This window comes from Thalia democratica, chromosome 9, assembly GCF_965202585.1.
Source record: "Thalia democratica chromosome 9, ktThaDemo2.hap1.1, whole genome shotgun sequence".
Classification (NCBI taxonomy): domain Eukaryota; kingdom Metazoa; phylum Chordata; class Thaliacea; order Salpida; family Salpidae; genus Thalia; species Thalia democratica.
This window is the reverse complement of record NC_139173.1, coordinates 23773533-23789654: the sequence shown is the minus strand read 5'-3', so window position 1 is coordinate 23789654 and position 16122 is coordinate 23773533. Positions and strand designations below refer to the sequence as shown.

At 29.7% G+C, this 16122-nt stretch overlaps 1 protein-coding gene across 1 annotated transcript in view; it reads right to left on the bottom strand.

Annotated features, from left to right (window-relative positions):
• The window catches only part of LOC145843868 (uncharacterized), a 40780-nt gene extending 24920 nt beyond the window's left edge, over positions 1-15860 (bottom strand). Inside the window, exons 1-10 of the mRNA XM_082951125.1 lie at positions 15719-15860; positions 15232-15337; positions 12821-12944; positions 11958-11995; positions 11817-11888; positions 10252-10294; positions 9613-9709; positions 7991-8074; positions 7419-7474; positions 6066-6742 (exon numbers count right to left, since the gene is read on the bottom strand). Of these exons, the coding sequence (XP_082807251.1) occupies positions 6066-6742; positions 7419-7474; positions 7991-8074; positions 9613-9709; positions 10252-10294; positions 11817-11888; positions 11958-11995; positions 12821-12944; positions 15232-15337; positions 15719-15729 (1308 nt within the window). The 5' untranslated portion in view covers positions 15730-15860. The remainder of the gene's footprint in view (positions 1-6065; positions 6743-7418; positions 7475-7990; positions 8075-9612; positions 9710-10251; positions 10295-11816; positions 11889-11957; positions 11996-12820; positions 12945-15231; positions 15338-15718) is intronic.
• Positions 15861-16122: the final 262 nt, after the last annotated feature.

Sequence of the window (16122 nt, the reverse complement as noted above, 5' to 3'; positions counted from 1 at the left end):
TATCAAGTACATAAATAACTTTGCATGCTTTTTAATGAACACTTATATTTTACAGGCTCTTGTAGAGCTGCTCATATTTTACAAGAAAACGTCGTAAGTCAATTGACTATTTAAGTAGAAAAACAGTTGCGTCAATATCATATTAATTATATTTAATTAACAACTACGAACAGTTTTTAATGACTTGGTATTTCTGAAGACCAGATTTTAAAAAGAAGGATAGAACCGTCGCACGTGTCTCCTACCAATCTACCAATAAACACATTTACACACTATAAAACAGTTTAAAAAATGTTTCTAGCAATTACAGAAAAAACACTGATCGCAAACGAAACAAACAGTCAAGTTCAAAAACAACAGCAATCGAGTAGCGAGTGTTTGCACAAGCAACAACAACAGTCGACTGCAATTGTCATCTTAGCAAATATCAATTCGTGTTGAGTGGTTTGAAACTGGTATCTATTTTTTTCAACAATACTTTTGTAGATTAAACACTGGACGAACTCTCAAATCTTAAACAGAATAAATTTAGTGAAATATGCAATTGGGAAGAGCAGAATATTAAAAGGATATGTTTTAATGAGATAGGATGTAGAATTTAAAGCATAAATCAAAGAAATATACAACGCACTGAAGAGTTTACTCAGTATCGAGTTTTCTTTCATGGGAAACGAAACTTTTTTTTTCATCAAAAACCACCGACACGTCTAAAGCAGAGTTATCAGTGTGATATAATTTTTTGTTTAAACAGTAAAATATTGATTGCAAAAAGTGAAGAGCTCAATTCTAAATGTGGTCGAAGTTTGCATTGTCCACGCTCGAATTTCAACAACAAAAATACTTTAAAAGTCTTTCGTAAATGTTTTAAAAATGTTGTGGAAAACTCAAGTACAAATGAGCTTAATCGACTATGAGCTCCTTTTAAACCTTTTCTTGCTAATTAGTTTCATGGGATGATTAAATTTAAAACCATAAAACCAATTCATAGTTTAAGTTTTATCTTACTTTTTACGTGTCATTTTAAACTCAATTATTAATTATTAATTTTTAGGCTGTACGTTTTGCTTAGCTTATAAAAGAAGATAATTACTATTAGTTTTTTTACCACTATTTAGATAATTGTGGTAAAAGAAAAAAATCATTTTTAACACAACAGATTTATTTTTATCAAAACAAAGTTTTCATAAAGCTTTATTGTAAAATTCAATCTAAAAACATAAACAAGTTGCTAAAAACACCAAAAACTTGAAAGCAATGAAGTTCAAAAATATGAAAACAAAATATGTTGAAGTGAAAGCCATCAGCGAACAGATGACAAATTAGTTTCGGGTTTCAAACTGTGACTTGTTTCGAAGAACTAGTTCTGCAGCAATTACGGTGAATATTAATTAGTGAAAATTACAAGGTGCCGGCCGTACCAAATTCGCACGTAGCTGAGCATTAAAAGTTTAATATTTTTTGTAAGTTATGATGTCAGCCTGTGACTAATCACTTACTTGGTAAATGTTACTAAAGGTTTGCAAGAAACGTTAATAACCACCAAGAAAAATTACTTTGCATAAATGTTTTTAACTTTTTAAAAGCCCTTAAAAATAAATAAAAACCTTATAAGTTTTTTATGACAAAAAAAGATTATTTAATGTTTTATTTTTTGAATGCATAAAGTTGGTTTAATTAAACTTCTCACATCGTAATCAACAAATAGAAAGTTTTCAAAAAGTATATATATACATATATATATAGTGTTTAATATATATGCAATATAAGTATACTAACTATAAAAACTAAGTTTAATTTAAAACATAAGCAAAACTTGAACTTATTTATAAAATTTTAAGTGATTGAGATCTTAATATATACATACATTTATATAAATATGTATGTATAAAATTAACATAAATTTATAAACAATTTAAAAAAAACTTACTTCGCATTTTCATTAATTAAATCAAATCAAAGTATTTTTAGCATTAGTTATTTATTTTATTTATTTAGACAACAAACATATTTAATTAATTGCTTGGTTACTGTAAAGTTTCAAAACCTCACACACGAAAAACAACACAGTGTTCAAAACGTTGTTTTCGAAAAAATAATCAAACACAGCCACATAAAACCGATGAGCACACACACGACACTAACAAGGCGAAATAACAGGCATGAGCTTGAATTAAGCAAACAACTTGTTCAAACAAGAAGCTCGAGTATGTAAATTCTCTGTGTGTGTATGCTGTTGTGCATGGAAATATATATAAACTTATTCAAGTTCAACAAACCTTCAGCAGTTTGGATTATTTCAAATATGCTTCATAGAATGCTGAGAAAATACTTAAAAATGTAAAGATATTTTGCCAGACCGAAAGTTGGTTTGTTTTTTTGATTTTTTTTTCAAAGTGCTCGCTGTGTGCTTATTAAGATCATACGAAGTTTTAGATGACAAAGCAAAATTAAAACCGCATAATTTATTAAAGTGAAAAAAATTTAATTAATTAATGTATTTTTACCAAATAAAGTTTTCCTGCACTTTTTAATTTAAATATTTATATTAAAACATGTTTTATACATCATTTGCATGAAAATAATAAAAATTATAATTCAGATAAGGTTTAAACAATTTTATGTTAATTTGAAGATTATGAAACAAATACTTGATTCATTAATAAAAAAACTTTAAACAATTATTTAAAAGTTCAAAATGTTTAAATAGCTTAAGTGCGTGTATTAGTCATACACTGTGGCTGTTAACATCTATTTTTATGTGTTGTGTTATGAAAACTAGTTTTTTTAAACATTTCAAACAAAGAGTTAAGTGTAAAAGCAAACAGCACGATTTTCGACAAAAGATAAAACCGATAAGAAATTTGAGTTGATTGAAACAATTGAGTTGGTAAATCAGGAAACATATCGAGAAGCATGGCGTACAAAAGCCATTATCATTTTGAAGCAGCTTGCGCGTCACTTAAACGTGAACGAAATCACCAACAACTTGTAAACCCAAGTTGCAGTTTTTATTGTTTTTTTTTTAAACGTCTGTGTTGAGCAAGCAAACTTTAACCTGAACAGTTGACAATTGATGAAAGAATATTTGGAAAGGACAGCCGCTCAAGGTATTTTTGGATTCATTTCAAATTAAATGATATTTTTGCAAACGACAGGCACTTTGATTGAAACAAAAAAAAAACAATATCAAGTTTCAACAATTTACTTTTAATCACGAGCTGTTTTGTTTTTCTTCAACCCACGCTCAAACGAGCAACCCTTCAAAACCAAAAATCAATTTTCAGCTCCAACCGCGCTACTATTTGGAATCACGGGTGAAAAAAAATGTCGGTGTTAGTTTACAAAACACAAGTGTATATCTCAGTGCGCTGTGGAGAATGTTTTTATGAGGAGAGCAGGCAAGCAACTGCTCGCGAACCGCACAACGAAAAAGAGCGAAGGATGGAAGCGAAACCGCAAGTGAGTGAGTGTATGAAGCAAAAAGGTAAAACATTAACCAGGAATTTTCTGAGACAAATCTCATCTCGCGTGTTGGAAATTCGATTGGATAAATGAGAGGAAAATTTTCAGAGTTTGTGCGATTTTAGTGATGCGCGCTTGGTAATAAATGACTGCCAACAATCTACAAATCAAAACTGCACATTTAGATTGGAATATGTTTTAAGCTGTAATCAGTGCCCTCATTTTAAAAGTGCTTTATAAGCAGTGTTTATGATGAAAAATAAACACAAACTTTTTTTTTTAACAACTAGGTTATGAAATCAACGGAAGCTTTCGCAACACTCATATGTGTGGCTTTTCTAGAAAAATTGCGAAACAGCTTTTAAAAAGTATGAACTCAAAAACGTGATGATTTATAATAAACTAAAACTAACTTTTTAATTGTTAAACTTTTGACTTAACTTTATTATTATTTTTTATCTTAATTTTACTTTTTATCATTTCGACTTTAGCCTTATAAACAAATATAAACTAGTTTTTATCATAAAACTCACTAAGTATGTGCTGATCTTAACATCAATAAAACATTTATTCGATTATAGTTTCATTAAAAAAAAATTGCAGTAAAATGTTATGTAAAACCAATGTTAATTGTTTTTAGGTAAGTGCATTGTTCAGTTATGAAGAAAATATAAAGCAAACAGCTAGTCTACAACACAATGCTTTCAACCAGTAGAGCAAATGAATTTAATCCTTTTCATTGTACTTAATCGTTCACTTTTAGAAGATTGATTGATTTAAACTACAAGTACAAATGTGGAGCCAAAAACAAAGTGCAATGATAGCTATTTAAATTGTTGTGCTGGTTAAACAAGTATCACTTTTAGTAATTGACTGTTTTTATAAGGTAAAAATGTTGATAAAAACTTTACTCAAATTTTATTTACTTTTACATTATGTCTGAACAGTCATAATGCAACTTTGTCATAATTATTAGCATAAAAAATTTATGAAAAACTTGATTTTATTTATACTCCAACTAATACAACTTAGCATAAAATATCTAGTAAAAAATCTATAAGGTTGATTTATAAAGTTTAACATAAATATATTAATATCTAATGAAAGTTTATACAAATCGGTATTTTTTGTAAACCAAAATGATATAAATAAGCTATTTTTACATTCTTTTATTTTAGCTCTTCATAAAATTTAGCAAATAAAAATAAAACTTTTGCTTTAAACTTGCTTTACTTATCAAAATGAACGATTGGACAGGAAGTATTTTTACAAAAAATTTATAAAATTACAAGAAACTAAAATAAACATTTGGTGGTGAAATCATTTTTACTTTAATCATAAAAACTTAATGTTCGTTGTATATGGAATATATCAAACACTGTTTTATTTTTTCTAAACCAAACTAGTTACTGTCACTAAGCTGTGTGCTTTTAAAAGCATTAATTTATATGTTAGTCATAATCCACTTTCAATTTCATGTGTTGTAAATTGTGCATAATATACTAACTAATATTTTACAAACCGTTTTTTTTCTTAAGACAACTCTTTGCACAAGCTGCATAATTTATTCGTGTAAATAGTGAAGATGATTAGCAAGCTTTAAATTTAAGTACATTTTTTTTAAACATATTTAAGCTAAGAAAGACTGAAGTACCAAACCTCGTAAAAGTAACTTTACAGTTAGAAAATTATCAATTTCAATAATAAAACTTTTTATTGTGTTTAAGTTAGCTTCTTTATATGCTACCTAAATAATCTGTTGCTTTTAAATAAATTTAAAAACTTATTTGTCATTATAACGCATATAAACGAAGAACAAGAGCAATTAACAAACACATAAAGTTGGACTCATGTAGCTTTATCAAGGTCTATTTGTGTTTAATAAGTAAAATAAACAAAACAGCTCGGCAAATGAGATAAGATTAACGGCTTCAACTTGAGCCCACACTCAAACTAGAGAGATAACTGTGCAACCTCATAAAATATTTCAAATTGACTGCTTTTTTATACTCAGAACTAAATTAAGGCCATTGGAAATTCCATTTATATTCACTATAACTAACATGCCCTCTAAAATAAAACCTGAAAGTATGAAGCTTAAGTCAGTTGTTATAGTATATAAAATTGCTACTAGCTTTTGAGCTAAAGATTTAAAAGATTAGATTGAGAAAATTTTTGAGGGATTATTTAAAACACTGCTTAAAAATTGTAGGAGGAAATACATTTTTAGTGAAAATATGATTCTGCTTTTATAGTTTGCGCCTTCCATTTGCAATTTTTAACAACCGTTTTAACTTATAAAACCCTTAAATTTTGATAGCTTGTTTCTCAATGCCTTTTTTAAATACTAACAAACATTAAAATGCAATTTTCAGCTTAGTAATAAATACAAAAAAAAAATGGAATAAGAAAAAAGTATTTTACCTCCCCCTCTTACGGCAATTAGAACAATAAAACAGATCTTAGGCTTTGATTTGTACCTAAACTTACAATAAAAACAACAAAACACTTTCGCACAACAATCCCAACCAAATTGTTTAGCACTGCAGTACTTATCCAAAACATAAATATTAACATTAACAATACTTAAAACAAACTCTCACCTCTACCACGCTGGCGCGCTTGATGATGTCGGTGGCTTGCTGGCCCTCCTGCTTGGCCCTGCTCGCGACGATCGAGCGGTACTTCTGCGCCACCTTCAGCTTCTTCTTGCCCTTGGCGTAGTGGTGCCGCTGCCGGTTGTTCTTCTCCAGCATCAGCCCGTCGCAGTCCGTCCTCACCGCCACCGTCACGATGAGCGGCAGGAACTGCTGCTGGTTCAGGATGACGTTCACCGGGTGTCGCATTACCGTCTTCGGCTTCTTCGCCGGCTTGTGCGCGTCGCCGGCCACCTTGCGCTTCTTGATCGCGTCCACTATCTTCGGCTGCTTCTTCTTCTTGACTCCGGGGATGTTGAACTTGAGCTGGAGGCCCTGCTGGTAGTTCTCCACAGATTCCACGTCCAGCGCCGCGCCCTCGACCGACTCGGAAATCGGGACGGCCTCCGACTCGCGCTGCCACTTCTCCTTGTAGTCCTTGCGGCTCGGCGACGACCTTTGCGGCTTGGACTTTTTGGTGAACTTGGGCGGGCGCTGGTGACGGACTCGGGGGCTGGCGGGGCGCGGTGGAGGGGAGGCGGGGGCGTCGGAGTCGGTGGACGAGGAGTCGTAGGAGGGGTTGGCGGCGACGACGGGTTTTTGCGGGTTGTTGTTGGGGTCGGCGGTGTATTTTCCTGGGTTTTCTGTTGGATTTTACATTTTTATACATTTAAAAAAAAAAAATTCTCAGTTCAAATTATTTGAAAATATTCAAGTCACGTCCGCAGCGGCAGCCAGTCACGAATTTGCAAACTTGTACTTAAATATATGATTTTTCAGTTTAAAAAAATTTAGCACCGCTTCACCTCAAGTACATGGTTGTGTGTACAGATGTGGTTTTGCTAATTATAAACAAGCAAACGTTGAGCTACGAAAAGAATTTAAAAGCATTTCGAACGCTGAGCTAAATTCTATTTTGGTAGTGTTGTGAAATTATGAGCTTCCATGAAAAACAAAACAAAAGTTACGAACTGCACGTTTTGTTTACTTTACTAATAAAAAACAACATTAAAAGACTGCTTTTAGTGTTTTAGACGCGGTCTGTTGTTTATCAACAAAAGACTAAAGTGCAACATTAGAACTAATTCAAATTAAACTTTAAACTCTGGAGAACAATTTTTAAACTTTAAGTTAAAACTAAAGTTTGAAAAAGAGCAGTTTTAGTGTAAGTCTAACTTATAGTTAAATAATGTCACTGAAGCGAAACAAATATTCGACTAATACATTTTTTTCCTAAAAACTTCAAAATGTTTAAGTTAGAAGAATTGATTTGCTGGTAATATTAATTTTTATACACAAAAAGTAAACCATGTTGCAAACCTGTGTTTTCTGGGCGGTTAGATGATTGTGCAGAATAAGGTTTTTCATTTGGTGACCTAAAGAAATCAAGTTTAATATAAAGATTTTATAAATATTCAATTTCAACTATTATATATTTATAACTATTTTGCTCTAAATTATATTTCTTTGAAAACCAGTTAAAAAAGTTAATTTTAAAAAAGAGAATTATTTGTTTTATAGAAAAAATTACTCAAATTTCAAATATGTTTTAAAAGTAGTTAGAATCAATTGTTACTGTCAAAATAAAACAAAAGAAATATTACCGAAGCTATATTTAAAACAAAACCAGCGTTTATTTTGTGTTTCTAATCACAACTCTCGAACGAAAGAAAATTGCCCGAGGCGCTTCTAAGGTTGATTTTTTGACATTTGAAATTTCCAGGAAAAACATTTATAGAAATATTGAGGCCGAACATTAGATAACTGAACTTTATTTTTATAAATGAAAATTACCATGGACCAGATTAGAGAAATTTATCAAAAAAAAACTGCTTCTCAGCTTTAAACTTTATTGGTAAATTTCAACTGAAATATTATTAATAAATAATAACGTGTGTGAGGCGCCTTCCAACTTGTCCGAACTTTCCATCCACCGCTGCATTCCCTGGTCCCAACGCTGGTCGTTGTCGCTGTCGCTGTTGTTTTTATTAATTGCTAAAAAATACAAGCGTTTCAACAGTTGTTTAGATTAAAAATAATATGAGAGTTCTAGAAAGTTTAGGTTGATATAAAACATGTTTTTTTACAAAAAATTGCAATAAACTTTTAAAAGCTAGTTCTCAAGCCCCAGTTGAAAAACAACTCAATTTAATCAACAATGCAAATCAAACACTTTCACGATTATAAAACTTTACACAAAACACGATGGATTTTACTATATAGTATTTTCAATCGATTAACAAAGTTGAAATGAAAGGAACAAAAAAGACAAACGACGCGGGCCGGATTAAGTTAAATCAATGAGAAACAAACGAAAATGACTTCGACGAAAACAGACAGATTATGAGCATTGTGCATGAATTACATCTAAAAAAATTGCAAAAAAAAAAAGCTCGATTTTTCCAAAAATGTCACCAAGCGTTTCTTCTGTGCTATTTTTAAAAAGCACGAAATTTTTTCAATGGCGTTGTACCTTTTTAAAAATAAATCATCAGCGTTATCTATCACTTTTAAATTGAAAAACATTTTCTTGAAAAGTTTCCCTAATTTCTCTTTCGTTATCAAACGCAAAATACCAAAGTGGTAATTGTTTAGATTTTTTAAATTTACGTTTTGTACTTTTTTAGATAATCAATTGTAAAGATGTTTACGAAAAATAATAATGGAAATGTTTTAAAACACTTAAAGGAAAATTAAAGTTCAACTAGGAAATATAGTTAAAATACTAAAAAATAAAAAAATAATAAGTTGTAATGAGGTCATAGTTAAACTATTGAGCTAATAAAATACAATAAAATCTTAATAGTCAACTTTAAAATGTTCTCAAAAGTTTTTGATGGTCAAAAGTAGATTAGATAGTTTGTATTTATGCCTTTCAGCAAATATTACGTTACATAAGTTTCGATGCAATTTTATAATTATTTTCAAATTTTATTAAACAACATAAAATCAAATTTAACAAAAAATTAGAATTAAAAAAAAAAATTCAAATTTCTAAGTTGATTGAAATAGTTTTTACTGGGAAAAAATAAGATTTATATAAAAACAATACTAGATTTTGAAAAATCGTCAATTCAAAAATAAAATCTGATCCCAATTAATCGAAGATAAACTTTGTGCGCACGAGACAATTTGCTGTTATTACCAAACATCGATAAAAACAAGACGCAGAGCGAATAATTGAGCAGATTGTGACGTCACAACGCGCTATCATACGTAACGAACGACGTTTCTCATCACCGAAGTTGCAAAGGTAAAGTTTTCAACGTCAGCTTTTGTGCGTTTGTTTCGAATTTTGTTCAATTTGGAAATTAAAGCAATTAGCGTTGCAAGCCGTAAACTAATCTTTTGTACTGCTTCTTCATAGTTAACTAATTGAATTATGTGTACAAAATTTTCAGCAAGAAATTGAAAATTATCCTTTTATTTTTTGTTAGAAAAAAATTCTTAATAGAAAAATTTAAACTAATAAAACTTAGTTTTCCAAAGGCGAAATAACATAAAAATTTCGAACCTGAAGTTGTTCGAGTCGTCGAGGTTGTTTGCGGGAGGAGACTTTGGACGTTCGGGTTTGACAGGATGCTTTGGCTTGTGTCGGAATTTTGGGTTTTCTGCATGTACGCGTAAATAAATTGAAAAGTTTTTGTTATTATTTACAGGTTGCACAACGAATAAACAAAAAATACCGTTCAGATGAAAAATGACAGTTTATAGTTGGACTGGTAATTAGTTTGAATCGCGTTTACACAAAAGACATTTAGATTTAGTTGAGCATAATTTAACAACTCGGTATGAATTTTTTTTTTAATCCATGTATGTTTTATTTTCGTTTTTTTTTTTGTTAAATAAACTTCCATAACTTGGATAAAAATGCAATACCTAATTAATTTTTTTTGAACTGTTTACGTAACTGATAAAATTTTCATGCACTTTAGAAGCACAGATTACAAAATAAAGACAACTTTTAAAATTTTCAGCGCTGAAAAACAAGTATAGTGGCATATACTATTTCAAATAAGTCTCCATACAATATAAGTTTAAAATAAAACATAGTTGACAACTTTACTGGAAATACAAGACAGAGTAAATAAAAACTTTGCTTTCTAACTTTAGCAACAAAATGATTAAGACTTAATAATTTTAGAAAAAATACCTTGAGAACTGTAGATCTTTGGCTGGTATGGAGAACTTGGAGCCTGAAAATAAAAATAAAGTTATAAAATATTTTGAATTACATCAGCAAAAACTGTTTTAAATTACATTCACGAAAATTAAATGCCAAGTTATAGATTTTTTACACATGAGTTGGTTTGGTTAAATATGGACAAAATATGTTTTGTGCGCACAATAAACTTTCTGATCAGAAATAATAGGTTTAAGCCTAAATAAAACGTACTCAAGCTTATTCAAATATGCTTCTTGTCAACATTAAATTAATGAGCAAAGCTTGTTTTATTTTTGTATAGAACACACAAAAACTTTGTAATTGTTTTATCAGGCCTTGTAAACTTGTAAATTCAAACTTTTATAAATAGATTTTTGCAAAACCAACGTGACAAAAATAAACTCGCGACGTGTAAGCTTGAATCGCTTCAAACAACTGGTGAGCGTGGGTGAGAGTCTGCAGAAAAGCGCGTGGGATTTGTGCAAAAAACGCTCTGCTTGCTGTGTTTCTGTGTTGTTTCTGCTTGCTGTGTGTAGCATCTTGGTGTTTACAAGAAAGTTTAAGCAATCTGCCGACTCGCCATGCATCAAGCACGCGCTCCGGGCATGTTTTGATTTCGGTGAAAAAAAATATATAGCTTCTTCTGAATATAAAGTGACCCGACTGCGTGATCGATTTGGTCGGAAAGCAAAAATCAATGCGAACCGTTCACACACCAGCTAACATCCACCGATGTTTATTGCGTTTAATGAGTTTTGAAGTTTAGTTACACTTTTTTGTGGTGCAGAATAAAACTGAACTTTTTTTTCTTAATCTAAGTCAGGGTTGCCACTCATTTTTTCATAAATTTTCTCCAGGTTTTCTAAATATCTTTCAGGTTTTTAAAAGTACACATTTTTGGGTCTGTTTATAGTTTATAGTTAAGTTTGAGGTAAGAAACTGTTTTAAGCAGTACAAAAACATTGAAAAGATACTGTAAAGCTATTTTAAATGTGTATTTTAATAAACAAATTTTTTGATGATGACAAATTTTTTATATTTTTTAATAGATTTTTTTAGTCCAATCGAAATTTTACTAATGATTATGTGAAAATTGTTAAAATTCCAGGTTTTTTTGCCTAAATTGTCAAAAATTCAGGTTTTTCCAGGTAAAGTGGCAACCCTGTCTAAATACATTGTACCAATGCAAAAAGGTTGCAGGAATATATTTTGTTTTAATTTTCTTTTAGCGACATGATTTCATGACATTGATTTGTAAAAAAACATTAAATTGTTCTCGACGGTTTTTCAAGTTTTGAACTTTTTTTTATTATCAAAACTTTCTACAGTTAGTTTTTATTTAAACTAACATACACATGAAAATTGTTAAGAAACGTTGAAAAAAATTAAACCGTTTACATTTTATTTAAATTACTATACATTTAAAAAAATATTTATTCAATGATTTTATGACACTTTTTAAAGCATTTAACTTCATTTTTTACTTTTTTACATTTTTCACAACCAGCATTTAGTTTTTTTTTAACAAACACAATTTGCAACAAGAAACTAACAGCGTGGTCGGGTGCGGGGTGCCTGTGGAAGAGGGGAGCGCGATTCCGGTAAGACAGAACGGAGAAGATCGGCTGGAAAAAAAATTTGTTAAAAATTTTGTAAAACAGGTGAGATAAATTGAAATGATGGTAAACTCTTACTTTCATTATTTCAGCCATGGACCGGGGAGGAATTTTCGCTGAAAAAAAACAATGATTAAATATAAAACAAAAGCAATTTTAGCAAGATAAATAGTAAAACTTTATTATATCAAGTTTTTCTGTAAATGTTGACAAAGTGAGAAACAAATTTCAAACTTGAAATAGATTTACTTTTGGTGATACTTTAAATTTTAAATTCCCTACTTTAAATCCTTGGCAAAAAATATGTTTGAAGGTAGTTTATCAGATTTCGACTTTTTAAGTTCAAACGCTATTTTTTTATATGAGTTGTATAACATTTCATTTTAGATACAATCTATCTTTGAATATTTCATTGCTAAGTAAGAACGCAAAACAGGCACTACATAACTTTAGTAAATTTTTGACAAAAAGTAGATTTTTTTTTACTTTCCTCTTTAAACTAACTTAATAAAAATATTATTAATCTTACAGTACGAAAATTATTATAACCAACTACAAGTCAAATTTCTCTTGCAAGAAACAAGCAAAACCGTATAAATCGAAACTTATCGAAACCTACGAACCGACAAGCAAAAACATTGACCCGCAACTAAAAAAATTTTTAGCTTGAAACTGCTTATGAAAAATATCTAATTAACGTGTAAACGTCACAATAAAAAAAACCTGATTAGTGCTACTTTGAAATTATTAATTTCACTGTACAGAATTACAGTTTTGTAGCCATGAACATGTCTTTTCAGAAACTTTGCTTATTCAATTTCAAATTCAGTGTTTCGCCCAACACGGGCTCTCAAGTCATAACAAAACCTTGTTTTTGAATGCTTGAAAATGTGCGATAAGCAAACTTGTCTTAATTCAACAAAATTCATTCAACAACAAACTCGATAGATCGGCGCCGAGGAACCTGCTCTCTTCGTTTCTCATGATGTAGTTTTCGGCGATCTTTGGCGGACCGAGGAGGTCGTTGAGTCGCTGCGATAAGTCGTCGTCCTTGTCCGTCACGCGCTGAAAAAAAATTTTGGTTACAAACTTGGTAAAGTAAAGACAACTGTTATTTTGAATGTATTTTTTAACATGTTTATATAATAACTATGGTGAAAAAATAATTTTTGAATAAATATAAGTATTTTTAAGTGTGAAGCACTTGTTGTAGTTCGTTAAAGCTGAAAATAAATATTTCATTAACAAATATGTCAAATATACAAATAATGATTATTTTTGAACACTTTGTTGGGCATGGCAAACGCCGTGATTTTAAGAAAATCAACCTGACTTGTCTGTTATCATGATTTTTTTTTTGCTGCAGCTTTATTTTTGGATTTGAGATAGCTTTGCAATGACAACCGCAAATAAAATATCACAGTAAGACTATTTTTAAGCTGCACTTGCTTTAGTAAATCTATTTGTAAACAACAATTTTAAATGATGTGATTACAAATAAAAGATGTTTTTTTTTCTAGATAAGAAGTTAACAAACACACATGTTTTTATTAACTATTTCTTTTATTTTGCAGCAAATATTTGAGAAAAACTTTTTTTATAACTGTGGTAACAAATGTAATTTATCATTTTAAAGATAATGTGTTACTCACAAACCTAAGGATTTTTTTTTAGTTTAGCAAGTTTTCAAGTCTTGATGTTATAAAATATGGTTAAAGCGCATTACTTCATTTAATAACAAATTATACTTGAAAAATGCTTTAAACTAAAACCATTACACTCAAGTTCACAAAAACAAATACATTTTTTAAATACATTTTAAATGTTTTTAATGAATTTACAAAAGGTTTAACACTCTGTATGTTTTATTTACTAATAGATTGACCTGCTTCAAAAATAGATCTAGCAACTTAAAACTTTTTTCTAACTTTTTTTTATTCTTCAGACCTTCCAAAGTATGTTGACAACTTAAACTAATAAAAATATTTTTATTTAAAACTTTTTTAATTTAAGAACTTTTTCTCAAATTTTATAAACGTTGTCTAGTATTTAAACTTGGTTTTCAATCCTAACATAAGATGCTGCATTTTTAAGAAAAAAAAATATCAGACTCTCAAATGAACTCAATAACTTTAATAACTAAAATAAAAACAAATTGTACAGTAATCTTCCTTTATTGTACCAACATATGTTTCTGTGTGTTCACGAATCAACACACTTCAACTGGGTTGTTAATGGAAAGAAAACTATTTAGTTAACTTTAATAACTCGATTTGATCAATAAAAATTTAGTTTATATTGAACTTTTCAATCAAACTATACACCTCAAGCGGATCACAGACTCGTCTTACATCAGGGATTCCCAAAGTGGGCCAAGTGGCCATGAGAGAAATTCAGGGGAGCCCTGAGGTCATAATTTGAAACTTACACTAGATATTCTGGGGTTGATGATGAAGAGCAAAAAAAGGTCTGAGGTGTTTTTAATGGTAGTTTTAAGAGTAATCTTGTTGGAGGGGGTCATAGCTTTTAAACTTATGTTTAGGGGGCCTCTTGAAAAAAAGTTTGGAAAACCCCATCTTATATTTATATTTACTGCCTTCAAACTTACCACCTTACTTTTTTTTGAAAAGTTATTTAATTTTTCTCTTTACTTACATGAAGGCCATCTCATAAAATTAACTAGAGCAATACAAGAAACTATATACAAGCATAAAAATGTTAGAAATTATATTCAAGACTACCAGGCTCATTGAGACACTCTTTATTTAATAAGATTTTCAAAAAACCAATAAAAATTATATATTTTTAACAAACTTGCCACGCCACTACACAACTCTGAAGTGTTCAAACGGTTACATGACTATTCAAATTTGGACAACTCAAATTCCGACAATTCAAATTCTTAAAAAAATATTAAAAGGGCTATATCTCAATAAGTAATATAAATTTGAAAAAAATAAAAAATACATATGTAGATCTTAATAATATCTAAAGCCATTTTTTTCTTTTTTTCAAAATCTAAAATACTTTTCAAGATATTTTAAAATTACTAAAAATAACTATGTTTTTTACTTTATATAAGCCATATCTTAAATTTTTTTTAATGTTTTGCAAAAAGAAAAAAATGGCTTGTAGATATTAATATGATTTACATTTGCATTTTTTATTTAAGTCAAATACACATTACTTTTTTATTTTTAGTCGTTTTAATCTTTTATTAAAAATTTGAATTGTCGGAATTTGAATTGTCCGAATTTGAATTGTCCGAATTTGAATAGTCGTGCACCCGTTCAAACACAACTTTAAATAATAGTAAGTAAAACACTATAAAATAACAGTAATATTTTTTCACCTCTCCAAAGTTTTCAAACACAACTTCTTCCACTTCTTCAGGCTTGGTCTGGTTGTATCGTTCTTGTTGAGCGCGCCGTTTTTTCGATTCTTTGTTACATGAAAATCTGTGTAAATTAAATTGTGAATAAGATGCCTACTGGTTTTTGAAATGCTCGTGTGTGACAACTTTTGTGTGTGAAAATGTTTTAGAAACTTAATGTGTGATTCTTTTTTACTACTTTTTGTTGTCAGGTTGTAAACTTAGAACCAAATATATTTGTACAATGCACATCATACTTTTATAAGTAATAATAATAAATGAAACAATTGAATGTTATAAGTAGCTCATACTAATTAACACTATAAAACTGAACAGTGATAAAAAACCTTAATTTGTAAATAGCAATCCACAAAAAAAAATTATTTGAACTTTAAACACTTTCATTCAAAAGCACTTGATCATTATCTTTTTTGTTTACAAAACTTATAAATATAACAAAATTTACTTTGGTTCCATGCTAGAGACAAACAAGTTCAAAGGTTTTGTAGAGGAGGCCGCCCGATGATTGAATAGAAAAATAAACTGTATATATGGTTGATGACGAGAAGTTAGCTTTACAAAAAAATAAACTTATACATGGGCATGAGAAAGCTGTGGAAATTTGACTGTTAGCAAGTTGCTTTACAAAACTTTTTAGCTGTACAAGTTTGTGTAGATTTGAAAACTGTCTTAAACACACAGTCTAAGAATGTACTGTTCAAAACTTGTATGATACATTAAGAAAATGATTTTACAATTAATGTTTTTAATAGGCACATGATCATTAAAAATAATATTTCACTTAGCACATGAAACACATTTTTTAAACAGATGTCTTTTATTTTATTTATTTAAGCAATAAAAATATCA